General features: G+C 38.8%; 1 protein-coding gene across 10 annotated transcripts in view; it reads right to left on the reverse strand.

The window, feature by feature from the left end:
• The window catches only part of hdac5 (histone deacetylase 5), a 234,513-nt gene that overhangs the window by 50,974 nt on the left and 164,469 nt on the right, over nt 1–19,070 (reverse strand). For all 10 annotated transcript variants that reach the window (XM_069904642.1, XM_069904638.1, XM_069904639.1 and 7 more), the window contains 4 exons: nt 16,523–16,657; nt 15,684–15,906; nt 12,005–12,219; nt 10,188–10,451 (listed from right to left, as the gene is read on the reverse strand). In XM_069904642.1, the coding sequence (XP_069760743.1) occupies nt 10,188–10,451; nt 12,005–12,219; nt 15,684–15,906; nt 16,523–16,657 (837 nt within the window). The remainder of the gene's footprint in view (nt 1–10,187; nt 10,452–12,004; nt 12,220–15,683; nt 15,907–16,522; nt 16,658–19,070) is intronic.

The following is a 19,070-nucleotide window of genomic DNA, read 5'->3' on the forward strand; positions in this document are numbered from 1 at the left end:
TCTCCTGAGATAAGTTGAAACGAAAGCTTGTGAATCAGAGGACACTAATATTTGGCCTGACAACGTATCACCTCTCAGTCACAAATAAATATTTCTGATTTCTCTAACTTCTTTTCCAGTTTCTCCAGATAAAGGTGTGTAAATGATCCTGCTCCTATGAACAATAGTTTTCATACACCATACCACGAGATTGACCAAGGATTCCTTTCTCTGGGTGAATATACAATACTGAACTTCTTTCCAAAGACAAACCAAGATTAGCTTCACAACTGAACCATCCATGTAAATAAAAATTGAGAAAAAATAGTTTCCTTACTTATCTCTAGAAAACCAAAGCTGCATGTGTGTTTATTAATTAAATCCTTGTATTTAATCATGCGATTCAAATTAAGGCATTATTTTAATTGACATTTTATATTAGTTTTATTCATAAGGAACCTTATTTTGGATAGACTGGGTCATTCACCGATTACACTGAAAAATAGCTGATGAGGGAAAATGAAAGTAATGTGCATTGATCTGCTCTTTAAGTTTTGTCTTCCTTCTTCACAGGAAGCACCTTTTTCTGCTTAGAAGTTTTGTGGTATATACCATGTCAAGAGCTATAGCTTGCCTTCCATGGAAAGCACATATTAGAAGTTATTCTACAATTTTTGAATTACTGCAGCTTAATGCAAATAGCAGTCATTCATTGCAACCCCATTCATTTATTCATTTCATCAGGTTAAGCTTGGATACTTACCATAATTACATGAGATATTGCCCTACTTGTTACTTGTGAGAAAGTTCTCCATTTTCTTCTCAAGAAATAAGATTTGTAGCTGAGGCAGATTGCTAGCCCCTCCCCCCTTAGAATTCATCCCTTTCTAAAACTGCCTTAAATCCAATTACAGCAAAAAAGATCCATTGAGCAACATTATAGCACACAGAAAATGCCTAAAGCAAATCAGCATTTATCATAAACCTTTTTAGCTGCTGTCAAAAACAGGAAATCTGAAAAGATGATTCGTAGTTTCTGAAGGAAGACATTTGTTGTAAATACTAGATCCTTTGTACTAAGAGGTTGGAGGCCAAAATATCATATGAAAAAAATCAGTTGCCTTTTTCATTATGTGGTGGAAAAAAAAATTAAGCTTGTGGCAAAGTCTTTTGAAGACTGCCAAAAGTCAATGACAGACATTTTAAAATACCCCAGTCTATTTATCCAACATATTTACTTAGGAGACACTATAATTTAGCTTTGAAAATATTTTAATATTGCCAACAGAACAACGTGAGGCAGCAAAGAATAAAACAAAAAGCATCTGTTCCCTATAAACTGCTCAGAGCCACATACTGACATTGAAGGGATAGATAGTGACAGCCATTCTACGGGGAAGGGAATTCCACCCAAAGATCATGCAGGAGTGTTTATTTTCACACCTACTGAATACATGTAGCTTTTTTGACAATACATTTAAAGATGCAAGGGATTTAATTAGTTCCCAGTGATTTTTTTTCTCTGTATCTTTTTACTTGCGGCATACAAATGCAGCTGTCTAATTAAAATGGAAGTTTTCTATGAGCACCATTTAACGCAGATCTTTCTTTTTATATAAAATTTAAAACAAACAAACACCAGGTGAGAGCATGGCAGCAGTTTTTCATTTAATATGCAAATAATTGCAGCCATTTAGAAACATGTCATTTCAATTTTGGAATTTAGGCTCCATTCCAGGTCAGAAGGATTTAAAGAAACCATCCATTTTGTGGCAAGCTCTAAGAATTCTAAATGAAGTGAGTTTTGGCAGTTGCAATCTCAAGGTTCAAAGTTCAGATTTATTGTCAGAGTACAAACATGATATCACATACCAACTGATTTTTTTCCTGCGGGCCAGGGCAAAAACACTCTATTCAAGAAAAGATACGTATACAAAAGAGAGAAATGTAAACAAAGCAAAGGTGCAAACAAACTGTGCAATGCAGAAAATAAATACTCAATAATAAATAATGTGCAAAATAAGAGTCCTTAAATGAGTCTCTGATTGAGAGTTATTTAGGAGTCCGATGGTGGAGGGGTAGCAACTGTTTCTGATACGAGTCTTGTGGTCATATAATCGCCTGATGTAGCAAATAAATACTTCCAATTCTTTCACTTTCATGTCATGGATAATGATGATTGCATATTTTAAAAAATTTACTTGCAGAGAAGGCTCAATGACGACAGCAACGATGTTGATTTCCTTTTGAACAAGGGCCCATTTAGACCTCCAAGCTATTTGGTTAGATCATTTCAGCTCCATTGAACCAACCTTCTTTCTCTACACCTTGCAGCTAAGAAAACCAATCTCCGTTTTGACAAACTCAACAGGTTTTTTTTGAGAGGAATTCCAAATTTCCATCACACCTTTGCAAGGAAACGTTTCTTGACATGACCCTGATTAAGCTGAGCATTAATTTGGCATTCATGCAAGCTTTTCCTAAACTACTCATTCAAGGGTATAATTTTTCTATCTGCCTTATTCAATTTTCTAATCTCTTAACATCTGAATTAGATACATCTTACCTTCCAGAACAAACAGTCCGCGTCTATGTGATAGGTCTTTAGTTCACCTTGCTGGTGAATTTTTGCTACACCCACTCCTAGATCATCAAATCCTTCCTGGGCGCAGTACTCAGAGATGAATGCACTACTCTCAGGTTGAATGCTGAGATGGTTGAATCCAGGTTTACATCTCTGTCCTCCACATTACAAATTTGCACACTTGGACAAAGATTTTCAGGGGCATGGGATGTTAAAGTGCAGTCAATTCTCCTGGAAAAGGAGAAGCACTGATCATTCATACACCCATAGCTTAACTTACCCCTCATCTCCAATTTGCACTAATGGGAAGAAAATTGGCCATCATGGGCGGCACGGTTAGCATAATGCTGTTACTGCGCCAGCAATCTGGACCGGGGTTCAAATCCCGCACTGTCAAGGAGTTTGCATGTTCTCCCCGTATCTACACGGTTTCCTCTGGGGGCTCTGGTTTGCAACGCACTGGGGGATGTAGGTCAATTGGGTGTAAATGGGCAGCACGGGCTTGTGGGCTGAAATGGCCTGTTACCGTGCTGCATGTCTAAATTTAAAATTTAATGTCCTGACTCCATGTGCTCAAGCCCTCGTGACATCTGTTGCATTATTCTTATTCGTGACTTCTGCTGCTTCTTTACTGAATGCTCCTGAGCTAGTTAAATGAGACTGAGATAACAAAATACTGACTATTTAATTTATATTTTCTGCCATTGTTTCATTATATTGCCTCTCTGGTTATGAAGTCTTTATCTAGCTTTCTTTTTGCATACAAAATTTGCCCTTTTTCCAACTACTCTTAAGAAACTTTAGCCTATGCAAAGTAATGGATCTGATTTTGCTTCTTTTCAAGAGTGTAGATAATGGCATATAATCCAGATTGGGGAACTTACCGCATGATAACATACCTCTTTAATCATTTTTTTTAAAAGTAATTTTTGTTCTTAAGTAAACTAAGAATTTCTTTAGTGATAAAGGATGAGGAGTTAATCAACATTTCCACCATTTCTAAATTTTGTTGACTTTTTTTTTTAAGTTGCCCATTTCCTTTTCCTTTTGCTGGTGTATCTATAAACCGTTTTTCTCTCTCAAATCTTACTGTAGTTTGATTTTATACTTTAACTTTGGGTCCGTGATAAAGTGTTTATGATCTTTTCTTTATTCCAAGTTCAAACTTATTGTCAGAGTACATACAAATCACATACAACCCTCAGATTCTTTTTCCTGTGGGTGAGGCAGAATTTCTGATTGGGAATGCTAAAAAAAAATGTGCTCAAGATATGTATACAAAAGAGAAATGTAAACTAACTGACTGGGCAAATACAGAAAAAGATTCAGTAATAAGTAATGTGCAAAATAAGAGTCCTTAAATGAGTCCCTGATTGAGTTTATTGTTGAGGAGTCTGATGGTGGAGGGGGAGCAGCTGTTCCTGACCTGGTGGTGCAAGTCTTGTGGCACTTGTATCTCTTAGCGATGGCAGCAGTGAGAACAGAGCATGTCCTGGGAGGTGTGGATCCTTGAGAATTGCTGCCACTCTCAGGTGGCAACATTCCAGATAGATTTTCTTGATTTTGGGGGGAGTTTTGCCTAAGATGCACTGGACTGTGTCCACAACCTTGTGCAGGGCTTTCAAGGGTAATGTGCCCCTATATCAGCCAGTCAGCCCACTTTCCATTGCACATCTACAGAAGTTTGCCAAGGTTCCCGATATCTTCCACAAACTTCTGAGGAAGTAGAGGGGCTGACGTGCTTTCTTCACAATGGCATTAGAACGTTGGGTTCAGGAGATGATGACTCCCAGGAATTTAAAATTCCTTACTTGCTCCACCTCTGATTGTACACCTCTGGTTTTCCCTGCCTAGAGTCTACAATCAGCTCCTTAATTTTGTTGACATTGAGTGAGAAGCTGTTTTTATTTAGCATCTATATTTTTCCCTCTCTTTACCTTTCATCCAATGGTTTCTATTTCTTTGCACAACTCCAAGGATAAAATGGTATTGTTCAGTTGAAAATGAGCTTAATCAGTACAGCAATATTGTCTCCATATCTGGATGCCTCAGTAACTGTTGGAGATTTAAGTCCTGGCTTATCATGATGACTTTTATGTGTATTATTCTATTCCAATATAAATTAACCCTAAATTATGTAAAGTGAAGAACAACTTACAAAAATTGTCTCTAATGTGATTTTCTGCTCTGCAAAATAATTTTCATATTTACCCAGGTTTTATAAATTCTTTTCCCTGGTTACTTGAAGAGCCAATATTCAAAATACATTCTTGTCTTCAAACCTCAAGCAACAACTTGTGTGTCTGACCTACTTTGGAAGTGGATGTAAGCTGTTCTCAGCTTCCTTATTTCAGTATAGTTCAATACTGATCTTTATTCCATTTCACAGCTTCGTGCTATATCTTGCATTAGTGAGGCCACCCAAACTCCACTTTCAAGGAAGCATCATCTTGAATTCCTTCCATCCAGTGAAGCAGGCAGAGCAAGTAAAGGTGATGTCAATCTATTGCAGGCTTTCCCAAAGTGGATACTCATGTGGTGTAAACTCTGACCGAGTTTCCTGGCAACCTCATCTCAGGAGCACTGGGCTGAAGCCATTGACGTTCTCCATGGTCCAAATGGATTGAAGAAAAAATACACTTTATGCATGAAGTAAAACAGGAAAGTCTGTGGATGCTGTGATTGTGGTGGAATACACAAAAGTGCTGGAGAAACTTAGCCGGTCATGCAACAGCTACAGGAAGTGAAGGGTAACCAATGTTTTGGGCCCGAGCATTTCATCAAGATTTAAGCAAAACACAGGGAGGTGCCTCAATAATCACACCAGTTTTTTTTTCTCTTCTACCCTCCCTCCTAAGTCTTCTTACCTTCTAGCCTGTGCCTCCACCTGCCTCTTCCTCCCTCCACTCTTCTACCCGCTGCCCCACCTTTTTATTCAGGTGACTGCCTGCTTTTTTGCTCATACCTTGATGAAGGGCTCAGGCCCAAAACGTTGGTTACTCTTTACCTCCTATAGATACTACATGAACTGCTGTGTTTCGTCAGCACTTTTGTGTATTCCACACCCGAGGATGCATTGTCAGTGATTTAGTCTGACCAAGGACCTTGGTTTTCAGCTCAGGGCTAGCTATTCATTTGGTAGCAACAGTTTCCTACAAGTGAAGGAGTACAGTTTGTAATGCAGCACGTCACTAAGAGCTGGCTGCATTGGATTGCACCAGTTATGTTAAATTCTGGCAGCTATGAGAATGTAATAAATGAATCAGCAGATTAAGGTTTGCCATTCTTACAGAGGGTGATATTTCAATAAGACACCAAGCCAACAGATATCCTCTGAATAAGCTGAGGCAAATGGCTTGCTTCCTAATACCCAAAAGGCTTTCTACCTTCTGTGGAGGATAGGTCCGCAGAGTGACAGCGTACTTTCTGCTTGGTGGATGAGTGCATCTCCTACTGCAAGGAAGAAGTGCAATGAAATTCAGGAGAAAAATGAAAGTCTGCAGATGCTGTGATTGTGGTCAAAACACAGAAATGCTACAGGAACTCAGCCAGTCTCGCAGCCATTCATTCATTCAGGTCAACGGCAGTGTTGCAATTATTTGCCAAATTACTCTAAAAGCATTTCCAAATAACAATCTCCCCTATCTATAAAGACAAGGGTAGAGATGCATTGGGACACCATGACCTGCAGGTTCCCATCCAAGTGTCAAAACCCAACAGCATTGGGAGGAACCTTTCACCAGAAGGGCTGCCTCAGTTCACTTTTTCTTGAAGAGCAGATTTGGATGGGTAATAAATTCTGGCCTTGTCGGTGATGCTCACATCCCCCTCAAAAAAAGAAACAAGAACCCGTGCAGCGAAGATGCACCATAATGTCGTTTGTCAGGGAGTTTCAGAACCTTACCCAGGTAATGGTGAAGAGTAGGGCAGCACGGTTTGCGTAGTGGTTAGCGCAATATCTTTACAGCGCCAGCGATCAGGACCATGGTTTTAAATCCCCGCTGAGTATAAGGAGTTTGTACATTCTCCATGTGTCTGAATGAATTTTCCCTGGGGCTCCAATTTCCTGTCATCATTCTAAACATACTGGGGGTGTAGTTTAATTGGGTGTAAATTGGGTGGCATGGACTCGTGGGCTGAAATAGCCTGCGACGGTGCCGTTTGTCTAAATTTAAAATAAATTTTAAAAAAATATTAGATCTAATTTTCCAATTTAAAATGGCGTGCAACTTGGAGGGAATCCAAGATTAGGGTTAACCACACCCTGCCCCAGTATAGTATACAAGTGAATATTGATTTATTTTTCCTTTGTAAATCTTATGTAATAATTCATTGATAAAAGCACATCAATCAGGAAATTTGATGTGCACATATTTGCGAACTTGATATGATTTTGGCACCAGTAACAGAAGTGGTGACATAATTTAAAACATGGACAAATTTATTGGGCAATCGCAGGAGAACTTGGATAACAATTCCACTGCATCAATCTGCAGAAAAATACTTGAATAGGAAACAATCAAGAATACTAAGTTGCTTCTTCAGTTGAAGGGATTGTCTTGCAAGGAAAAGGGGAGGTGCTTGCAAGGAAAGTTTGATTGAGGGACAAACTCTGCAGTTCAGAATAATGTAAACCATCACTTTAAAAATGAACCTCACAATGAAGGGGCTTCAGAGAGGGTGTGCATTCTTAAAATAATTTGGAGCAGAGTATAGTTTCAGAATAAGGGGTTGTCCATTCCTGAATATGGAATTTTCTATGTTATGGAGCCATGGAGATTAGACCGATTATTGAACTGGAGACAGGAAAATAGACTTGACACCAACATTAGATCAGCAATGATCTTATTGAACGGTAGAAGAGGTTTGAGAGGCTGGGAGGCCTCTTCCCATTTCTGCATAGGAGTTCATCCAATCTCAATATTAGCCTATTTTTCTAATCCTTTTTCTCTTGTGGTCTTCCAATAAAATGAGAAATTGATGAAACATGCAAAACTTAAAATATTACAGCACCTACGGCGATTGGTAAATGCCAGATAAGTCAACTTTCCGGTTGCTTCAGACTGTGTGTTGCGTGAATGGAGAACTAACGGCGGGGCATGCCAATTCTAAATGTCTATACTTTTTACCCATTTATTTTCCACAGTTTATTTTGTGGAATTCCAGATAACAAGGATTTCACTGTACTAAACGGTTTAAAAAAAAACAATTAAACTTGCGTGTTACACCAAAATGCACTGAATGGAATGCTCTGTTGGAATGAGCTTTGCTTGAAAATATTTTTTTCTGTTCTGTGGAAAACCAATGGTGGCCATCTTTTGTGGGGAAAAATCAATTCCACACATCTAATTAATACTGCATTAAAGTAATTTCCAAAATAAAATTTCCACCACTGCTCTCCTGCCACAACCCTCAGCAACCAAAGAATCCAATCTTCAAAAATCATGTCAGAAAAATATCAAATAAATAAATAACCTCAACTAAATCTGCTTGTTCTTTTGAGAGATGTTTCAAGTTTACAAATGCGGTTACATTCCACTCTCTTTTGCAATTTAAGACAAGACATTTTTTTGTTTCAGCCACTGGTGTTCAAAACATTTTATTCACGGAAATCGGCTTGTGCTGAAGTTTTGTAGTAGTGATAACTTCATTAACCAAGTTTGATTGGAATGAGCCAACACGTTTCATTTTCCATCCACTTTGCTCAGCAGCTAAGATCATTAGAAACTCTGGGAGGGCGGAGAAGGCACGAGGCGACGGAGCAGAACAACACGAGAATTGATCGGTTCTTACCATCCAGAAATAATACGCAGGCTACGGCTCCTTCCTTTTAAACCAAGAGCCTATGGAATAAACTGATCAAAATATTCAGGATTGTAAAAGGGCTTGATGTGACAGACAGAGATGATTTTAGTTCTTGACGTGATCATAAATTTAAAGTATAGTTGTATAGTCGGGAAGATTTTTAACCATCGGTGCTGTGAATATAATAATTTTAATTTTTAAATTGCATTCACTACCCATGGCAGCAGTCAGTCAATTTAAATTTAGAACATTTATAGTTTGTTGCTTCCTTGAACAATACTGAATTCCTGTTGTGAATTACTCTTGATATCCTGTTGCTATTTCCACATCAGAAGCATACATACTAGAATTCTTCACACCCTGTGTAGCATATTTGTTAAAAGCTCTGCAAGGTACCTTGAACTTTAGGCAAGTGGATGTAGTGGCTAAGGAGAGCACTGTAACTGAGGAGAATATATTGTTATGCAACATCGAGGTGGAAGGCCCACAGGCAAGTATAATACCTAGCTGAATCTTTCAACCCTTCCAATCTCTTACCCAATCCGGTTTCACCTCCCCCCCCCCCCCCTCCTCAACTTGTCTAATTCCCCCCCCCCCAGCCCCCCCCGAATGTTTCTGGTTGAAATCCATTGATAGGCTAGATGATCAGCAACCCTTTGCTGAATCAGTGATTTTTCAAATGTTTATGTGTGTAGCTCCGTCCCTGAACAGCTGTATGGCTGATGAGTCTCACGAGGTGCGAGTGAAAAATGTAGCCCCAAATCACCGTTCTGCATATAACCAATCTCCAGGTCATGCTCATAACTCTTTATCTGTTACCATCCTTTTGATAATTGCTGTAATAGATCTACTAATAAAACAGGACAGAGTGACTAGTGTCCATTGAAGACCCCATCACAGAAAAGTATAGTACAAGATTTTCAACAACAGAAGGATAGATGTGCTAGTTTACAATAAGCAGATGTAAGTGAATGAAATTCACAGCCCCTTCGCGTTTTGAGGTGGTCACTGACTGACTGTGGTAAGCTCTGGTCTTGCAGCCCATTGAAGAACGTACGGGATATAGCCTGGGTGGGGGGGGGGGGTCCTTGAGACATTTAAAACTAAGACCAAGGTTTGAGTCCGCGATTGTCTAAGCTGATAGATACAGATGTGAGGCAGAACATTCCATTGCTGTTAGTGGGGGCCCTGTTGAATTAATGGGAAGCCAGTCAAAAGATTGGCAAATTGGGACCCTTGCCCATTTCACTGTGTTCCGAAAAGTGGTGGCAGTTATGGTGGTAATTGTTGGTGGGCCCTTGGAAGATTTGGTCCAACATAGCAAGTCAATTCTGTGTTCCATGCAGCTTCCCTGGCTTCCTGCAACTTCCATTGTGCACCTGCATTGCTCTGTTGAGGAATTCAACACATAAAAAAACCCTCAACGGATAGTTTACACAGGCCACACTGCTATATTAATCTTAACCTCAGTGTAAAGAGGAATACATTAAGAAGACATGCAAACAAAATACTTTTTACACTTCACTAACTTTAAATTTAAGTTGGTTTTCATCCGTCCTTTTCAGACCGTCGACGAGAATATCATTAAAGCAACAAATAACAAGCACAATTATATTCAGTGATATTTAAAACTAATCTTTACACCTACTCTTCAAATCAGATTGCCATTTCCAGTTGAGAATGTTTTTAAATAAATGTTCAACTTACAGGGATAATAAAAAAAAAATTTGTGCACAAAAAATAAGTAGCATTAAGTCATGAGCTTTGACTACTGCCATCATGAGATGAGAGGTGGAAGTTAAAGTCAAAATGGAATCACCTGATTAAAATGCGAAGGTTGCTTCTTAACTTCCTTCTGATCTTCTAACTGATCTTCCTCTTCACTATCTGGCGGCTCGTCTTTCACTTGCATTGCATCCTGTTCAAGGTTTTCGGCAGCTGCTTCACTTCCTCCAGAAGTGATGTGGACGCTTCGTGAAGTCGGCTGATCCTCCTGCATATCTTGTTGCTCGCTTAACTCTTCTTCCGTCTCCTCGGGATGACTTGGAGGCTGCCTGGGTTGTTCGCTTGATTTGGACAGCATCTGCGAAAAGTGGGCATGCATGAATAAATGTATCAATGCAAAGGAGAAATCTACAAAGCCGACAATAAAAGGAAAGAAAGCAGTTTATTTTGTTTGCAAATTAGTACCATTGAAGCTTCAGGCTAATATTTGGCCCATTGTGGTCATTCCAGCAATTGAGACCTTGTCACCCTACCCTGATCTTTGCACTCTGTATATTCCTTCAATGCTCTTTTGAATGTTTTTTTAAATTTAGATATATGTACTGTGCAGTAATAGGCCCTTTTGGCCCACAGGCCTATGCCACATAATTACATCCAAATGACACGTAACTCCGGTGCGTTTTGAAATCTGAACACTCAGAGGAAACCTAGGCAGACACAGGGGGAATGGACAAACTCCTTACAGACAGTGCCAGATTCAAATCCAACTTGCTGGTGCTGTAACAGCTGCACTCTCCATATGTGTTAACACCAAATAAACCTCCATCATTCCATCCATGGAATTCCAGATTCAAACAATTTGACGTGTCAAAAGGTTTCAGAAGCTTTCTTTGACTTTTCCTAATCACCTTAAATCTGTGCCCATAGTTATGGACACATCTGCCATTAAAAAAAGACCTCCCCTTACTCTTTGAACATCCTTAATCTTTCTCTCCTCTGAGGACGGATCCATATTCTCTAATCTCTCTACATAACTCATCCTGGTATAATTCTAGTATGTTTCCTGTATCCTCTTCAATCAGCGTTTGAAATTTTTAAAGTGTTATGTACCCGGATTTGAATATAGTAACCCAGCTGAAGAAAGAGGAGTGAAAAATTATTTATACTGGTCAATAAATTAATGAATAAGTCATAAGGTTATAAAGTATAAACGCAGAGCCCACCTCACTGACAAAAGGCAAAGGAGGAAAAACCCAACACCCAACCCCAACCCACCAATTTTCCCCTGCAACCGTGCCTGCCTGTCCCGCATCGGACTGGTCAGCCACAAACGAGCCTGCAGCTGACGTGGACTTTTACCCCCTCCATAAATCTTCGTCCGCGAAGCCAAGCCAAAGAAAGAAGATAAACGTGAAGACAACTTTAAGGCGAGTCACTCTTTAGATTTGTAAGAGAATTTGATACTTGTAAAACATTGTAATGTGTGGAGAAGAAAACACAACCAACTGATTATAAGCAAATGCATCTCATGATCTGCTGAATTAATTGAAACAAACAATATAAAAGCAGGACTTTTCTTTGTGTTTGATCAGCTGTTCCACAATATATATTTGCAGATATTTCACACTGTGCTCAGAGTTGTTGATGGAGCGGACAAGAGGTTGTCTGGTTGTAGAGGTGGCAGAAGGTAAATTAACTCTCCTACTTCTCTTCACCCTATTGGTGGGGCCGCCAGGCTAGGCCACTTTGTATGCCTTTATGGCAAGCAAAATGTTGACAAGTTTTACATGACAATAAAATAATCTGGAATCACACTATAATTTCTCTAAATAAATAAAATCTATAAAGATTTGTACAGATGTTAAATCTGAAAGTGCAGTTCCTTCAAGTTTAACCCTTTGTTCTTCCCACCTTCAGTTGCATTTGTTGTTGGTACTGTTTCTGTTTCTCCAGAAATTGCTGGTGTTGTTGCTGCATCACCAGCTGCTGTAAGGCCTGTGGACTCTGGGGTAGAGGAGCTGACTGAGTACGACTGAGCGGGCGATGTCGAGGCAACTTGTTCACTGTTCGAAGACTGGTGGAAACTCTCTCCCCTGTCACCAGTGGTGACTGAGCATGCAGTGGCACTAAGATAAATGATAGGAACATTGTTACAGTATTTTAAATGTGAATATTTTCGTGAACAACTTTGCAATATTCCATGTACTTTTTGCTGTGAGGTTCACACATTCACTTTTAGTTTTAGAACAAAATCAATTAATCAAGGAATTACAGTGAATTTTCAGTTGCTCGAGATTGCGGGTTGTGTGGAGTGGCAAACTAATGATGAGGCGCACCAATTTTAAATGTCTGCATTTTTTTTTAACCAAAGGTGTTTATTTATTTTTCTAAGGTGACATCTCAAAAGTTTAGTTAGACGCTTTATACTAAATTAAAGTTATTTTACTCTTAAAAAAACTTTTCTAAATAAATACTTTTCAAAAAAAAACTAATCCCATGGGAGTCGTGAGGTTGCGTGTCGTCACTCAAAGCCTCACATGACGCCCCCCCATGGTATCTACTTTCTTCGATTTTTTTTTTGCATTTTTTTTTACTGTGTTTACAGACATCCACACTGTTCTTCAGCCCCAAAGAGCTGTTGTATTGAAACACAGGTGGTGCCTATTTGACAAGATATTATGGTAGGGTGTATTACTCTTGGCCAATATTTCTCCTTGCACTTTTTTTAAATAGTTACGTAAAAAGATCTGAAACATAATTTTGGGTTTAAAATAGAAAGTACAAACTTCAAAAAGACTTTTACTTCATGTTTCATGAATGTGACGTATTAATTCATTAAGCAGTTTGAAAGGCTTTACTTAACATTTTTCAAATAACACAACTGAATTGGACTGAAACTTGCTGGGAAATGATGGCAATTCCATAGTAATTAAGCTTAAACTTGATAAACTTCTCATCAGTCATGACGCAGTATCCGACCACTGGGTTTAGAATTGCACAAGAGCAGCAAGTCTATAATTAGAAAGATCAGCTGCAAGAAGAAAGATAACATCATTTTTAATAACATTTAATTGTTTTATTGAAAATGCAATAAACATTTTTGAATGATTTAATTTTTGATTACATTTTTTTAAACAGAATTGTTTTAATAGATTTTGAATTTTCTTTATGATTGGAACATTTTGAAAGCCTTTCAAAATCAAAGATACCTCAAATGATGGAGATGAGATGTCATAAAAATATGAAATGCTAGAAAATATTATATTTAGTATTTCAGTATTACAGATCCTTAACTATGTTTTTCTTTCACTAGGTGCTGTATGACCTGCTGAAAGTGGACAGCGTTTTCTATTTTTTTTCGTTGTCTGAAGTACCATAGAGCATTACTGCACAGAAACAGGCCCCTTCGGCCCTTCCAGTCTGTGCTGAACCATTTTTTGCCTAATCCCACTGACCTGCTCAATCAACACTTTTTGAGTGGCTTGATCAGTTAGCAATTTTTTTTTTTAGGTTTCATGCAAAAGCTTAGTTTTACTTAAGGTGTTGCTGCTATGAAGGACTTAACCTTGTCGTGGCCATGCTTACTTGCCAACTGATCAATATTGGGAGATCCACAAAGTACAGTAAAACCCATTACCCAGAATTCAAGCAACTGGGGAGAAAAAAAATAATCGCAGAAAATAAATAGGTAAAAAATATGAACATTTAAAATTGGTGCTCACTTGCGGTTCATTCACCAATCGCGCAACACAGTCTCAAGCAAGCAGAAAATTCACTTATCTGGCATCTACCAATACCCATAGGTTCTGGATAATGGAATTTTTACTGTACAACATTAATTCATGTCCCAGTGGTAAATGTCTAAATAGCTAAAAAATAAAGTTAGGAGGCCAGAGTTCGGATTATAAGAACATCAGTTGGTTCATCCACACAAATGAAAATAGAAATTGAACAATTAAATAGAATGAATCTGCAATGTAGGAATCTAAATATTTATTTATTTCAAATGGCTTCTGGCAGGATGATGTATGCCAAAATCTTATGATACCTGTGACGCAAAATGCCTATCGAGCCCTTACTGGTTCTACACAAGGTTGGTCAAGCTGTTTCCACTTTTCACCTTTCCTCATTATCTGACATTTTTCCCTCGCAGCTCTTTTTACTCTTTAGCAAATTCGTTCATTTGATATTCACTGATCCTTGACCCTTCCAATACCAGGTACAGCTCCTCTTTATCTGTCAAGATCTTTTTACCATTTTAAACACTTCAATCAGATTCCCTTTTCTATTTAAAAAATATCACCAGCTTCTCTGGTCTATCCAAAGGCTAAAATCTCTTATCCCCGGTGACATTCTTAAAAATCTCTTCTGTTCCTCCTTCAATTATGCTTTCTTCAATTATGCTGCCCAGAGCTGAAGGCAACACCAATTTTATCAAATTGGCCAAACCTTTGAAGGTTCATCATGATTCCTATCGTCCTGTGGTAAACTGCACAATCCTGCAAACCTGCCCTGCCACATTCTTTCATCTCTGTGCATACTTCTCCTGATCTCTCTCCTCTTGTATTGTTTTAGAATCATGCCCTTCTGTTTATGATGCCTCTCCTTGTTCCTCCTTTCAAAAATCTAGCACCTGGGATTTTTCTCCTTCAAATCTCATCTGCTTATTTCCTGACAGTCTGTATTGTTCTTCTTGCATTTCACTATGCTTTCAAGTGTGCTGCCGTTAAATGTGGAAATTGTTCTTATAGAACCATACATCCAATCATTTTACAAGCTGAGGTGCTTCCAATGATAACTGAGGAACACCACCGTCTTTTTCCCCCAGTCCAAAAAAAATTTGTATTATTCCGTATCTCTTCGTCTTTGTTAATTGTTTTACCCATGCTGTTACACTCAATGCTTCTTATTGAATTGGGTAACAATTACCACTTTTGTAACACATTTTCTTGGGTCTTTTGAAAGAAGAGGTCATATCAAAGCAGTTTTGTGCTTCCTCAATAAAGCAGCTTGCACTCCAAAAAAATAAAGAATAATTTTATGGGGACCAATGTACAAACTTCATTTAAAATAATGCAAAAGATCAATAAAAATACACATTCTCAGTGAAATCAAATCTTCAACCCAGAGGTTATTAGAGAATCCTCTTTAGTTTACATTTTTGATTTTTGTTTCCATTGGTGGAGACGAGAACTTTGGGACGTAGCCCCAAGATTCAGGGTAGTAGATTTAGGACGGAGATGAGGAGGAACTGCTTTACTCGAAGGGTGGTAAATCTGTGGAATTCGCTGCCCATTGAAGCAGTGGAGGCGACCTCAGTAAATACATTTAAGACCAGGTTGGATAGGTTTTTCCATTGTAGGGGAATTAAGGGACACGGGGAAAAGGCAGGTCGGTGGAGTTGAGCCGACCATTGGATCAACCACTGAATGACAGAGCAGGCCCGACGGGCCGATTGGCCTACTCCTGCTCCTATTTCTTAGGATCGTACTTTAATCTATCCCAGGGCAGTCAGCTTTCATATAGTGATCGTGTATCTGGGCAGAATTATCAGCTGTTGCAAATTAAGTTTCCAAATGCAAGTATTCACCAGCTATTAAAGCATTCTGTTGTCGCGCCTGTTCCAGAAGTAGCACGTGTTGTAGAAGAGAGGAGTGGCTATGAGTATTGGCTTCTCCTTCAAGTGCTGTTGTAGGCAAACAGGATGGGAGTGATGCGGTACTCATGAACTTCCCCGTTAAGGCACCACCTTGCCGTAAAGACTGAATGGCTTGTCGCTCTGCCTCTTGTTGGGCCGAGATCTTTTGTGAAGGCTAGAAACGGAAAGCAAAATGACATGAACACAACAAAACAATTGTACTACAGAACAAAATGTTTCCTATTCTTTTTGATTCCTTCATCATGGCCACGCTAGCCGTCAGCATACTCACTGTACCTCCTACAGAAAAATGCACTGAATGTTAACCACCAAGAGAATTTGCTTATCACTACAACTACTTTCCATTTTCATCCTGGTCAAGCTGATAAAAGAATGACAGTCAATGAGGGATCTATCGCCATACACACTGTACCTTCATTCCTGGTCGATATATGCAAATCTGCTCAGTGAAGTTTTTTTTAAAAAATCACAAGGTCTGGTGATGTAAATTTCAACAGTAGCCCGTCTATGGACATAGAAACACAACCATTCAAAGTTTTACATTTGGGGGATATTCAATCTCTAAGCAAAAACAACAAAGCCAATTATTCATTGTTTAAATTTTAATTGTTGCCCAGTTCATTGACTATCATTTCTAGAACCTTTAAGGTTCGACAGTAGCCTCTTCAGCCAAATAAAAAAAGGTAGAAATCAAAAGAAAACACATTATTATTTAATTCAGTACATCTATCAGGAGTGCACGGGGTCCACGAAACAAATTGTCTACTTACACTGATCTGTGAGCTTGATGCTGTGACTGTCGCTGGGAGCCCCAGGGAAATGTTAGGCAGAGAAGGGGATGTGTAAAGGCTGAGCTGACTGGATGACCCATCAGTGCTCACTGCTTTTTGATGTGGGTGCATATGCTGTGGAAGAAAACAAATTTCTGCTTTACATTCACTTCATTGCCGACATGACCCAATGCTTTTCGTTTTTATACCAGGGCTTGATTCTCACATTTAAAGCAATCAGTTTTCACTGTATAGAAGGAGAACAGTGAGCCTTCACAACTCATGAAATTAGACAAAAAAAAAAATCATTTGTGCTTTTGGATAAAAGCAATTCCACCTAACACATGTCCAACTTCTAATTTAGTGTCACAGCATTCTCCAACAAGGAAACAGGCTCCAGCCCAACTGATTATTCAGCCCATATTCATCTAAACCGTTCCTAACCCAAATGCTGCCTGTACATCACAATTATTCCCATTTCTATCACTTCTCACTGCTCGTTCTACATACCCACCTTTTTTGTGAAGATGCTTCTCACCTTTTAGCCTTTCTTCTCTCATACATTGATGCCTACTCTGGGGGGGGGCGGCGGGGGAAAGGCTACGAGAATTTACCTTTTCTCAGGGCCTCATGATTTTATGAACTTCAAAATGGTTCCACCACATTGCCTCCCACATTCTGGGGAGAAAAGTCCAAGCCCATCCCACATCTCCTCATAGTCCTACTGAATCTTTTCTTTGCCCTTTCCAGCTTAACAACCTAAACTGCACAATATTCCAAATAGGGTCTCACCAGCATCTTCTATAGTTGTAGAAAACATTCTTCACTGTCTACTACATCACAAATTTTGGCAAGATTTTCAAGCTTAATGACATCGTCATCCAAGTTATTAATATAGATGTCACACAACAGTGGATTCAACTGGACACATGCCTCTAATCTGGGCAACAACCTTTACTGCCATACTATGTCTCCTACCATCAAGTCATTTCTATATCTAATTGGCCATCTCACCCTAGTTCTCATGAGATCAGTTTGTCCTCATTAATCTCCTGTGCAGTACTTTATCAAAAGCTTTTCTAATAATTACTGTATAACTTGTTTGGAACATTGATAGCAACAAGCATTCATTAAATACACAAGGTGAACAGTGTCAATGATCATAATGCTGCTCAAATGTGAATTATCTGAAGGTAAGATGTAGCATGGTTAGCATAACCGGGCAATTGTATAAGCATAGCAGTCAGCGCAATGCTATTACAGTGCCAGCAACCCTGTTCAAATTTGGCATTGTCTGTTAGGAGTTTGGACAGTCTCCTTGAGTCTCCGTGGGTTTCCTCCCACCTTTCAAAACATAGGTCGATTTGTAGGTTGTAGGCCGATTTGTAGGTTGTAGGCCGATTTGTAGGTTGTAGGCTGATTTGTAGGTTGTAGGCCGATTTGTAGGTTGTAGGCCGATTTGTAGGTTGTAGGCCGATTTGTAGGTTGTAGGCCGATTTGTAGGTTGTAGGCCGATTTGTAGGTTGTAGGCCGATTTGTAGGTTGTAGGCTGATTTGTAGGTTGGAGGCCAATTTGTAGGTTGGAGGCCAATTTGTAGGTTGTAGGCCAATTGAGTGAAATTGGGCAGCACGGGCTTGTGAGCCAGAAGGCCTGTTATGATGCTGTATGCCTAAATTTGCATAAGATTACCTTGTGGAATAAAATCTTCTCGCACAGAAGTAATTCATCCGTATCAAATTTTGAATATATCACAGTATCAAAGATAAGCAGCCCATGTCGTTTTTTTTTAATGGAAGTCTTAGTAAACACTGTAGTATATTACAATATTCAAAGTAAATTACTTCCACAATTTGGATGTGAATAGTGAAAGCAAATATTGTCTGATAGTGGATTCATTGCCTAAATCTAAATAGCTGAAGGCTAAAGGTTTGAAGTGGTGCAAGATGCGACGTATAATTTAATTTATCCAAAGGATCTTCTATTAATTGGTCAGTCCATTTATTAAAACATCAAAAAACCTGATCATGATCCTTGTGCTGAGAACATACAGTGAAAGCTTCCTGCTGCTTGGAATTATTTCTTAATTCTGTAAAATGAATGGAGTCTTTACTTAGAATTCAAAATATACATGAATCCTGGAAGTATACATTATCGAAAAAAAAAAATTACAGAAAATGCTGGAAGCACTTTGCAAGTCAAGTGGAATTGGTGGAGATTCAAGGACCCTTCCAAAAATAATATATCCAACCTATGAAGATAGGTGACAGAAATATACATTGGAATTGCTTATTTTGGCTGTTACGATTCATTGGTTCTTTACTATAAAAGAAATATTTGATAAACCAACTCTTCAGTTTCAAGCATTGTTTGAATTTTCCTATCTCTATGATACCAATACCGCTGGGATTAGAACAATGCACACATTTTTCCAAGAATTACCTCAAAAATATAATCAAATTAAAAGGGAAACTAAAATGTCAGTGTGTAATTAACTGGGTGGCACGGTTAGCAATGCAATTAGTCCCACACCGTTACAGCGCCGGTACA

Source organism: Narcine bancroftii, chromosome 12 (genome assembly GCF_036971445.1).
Source record: "Narcine bancroftii isolate sNarBan1 chromosome 12, sNarBan1.hap1, whole genome shotgun sequence".
NCBI lineage: Eukaryota > Metazoa > Chordata > Chondrichthyes > Torpediniformes > Narcinidae > Narcine > Narcine bancroftii.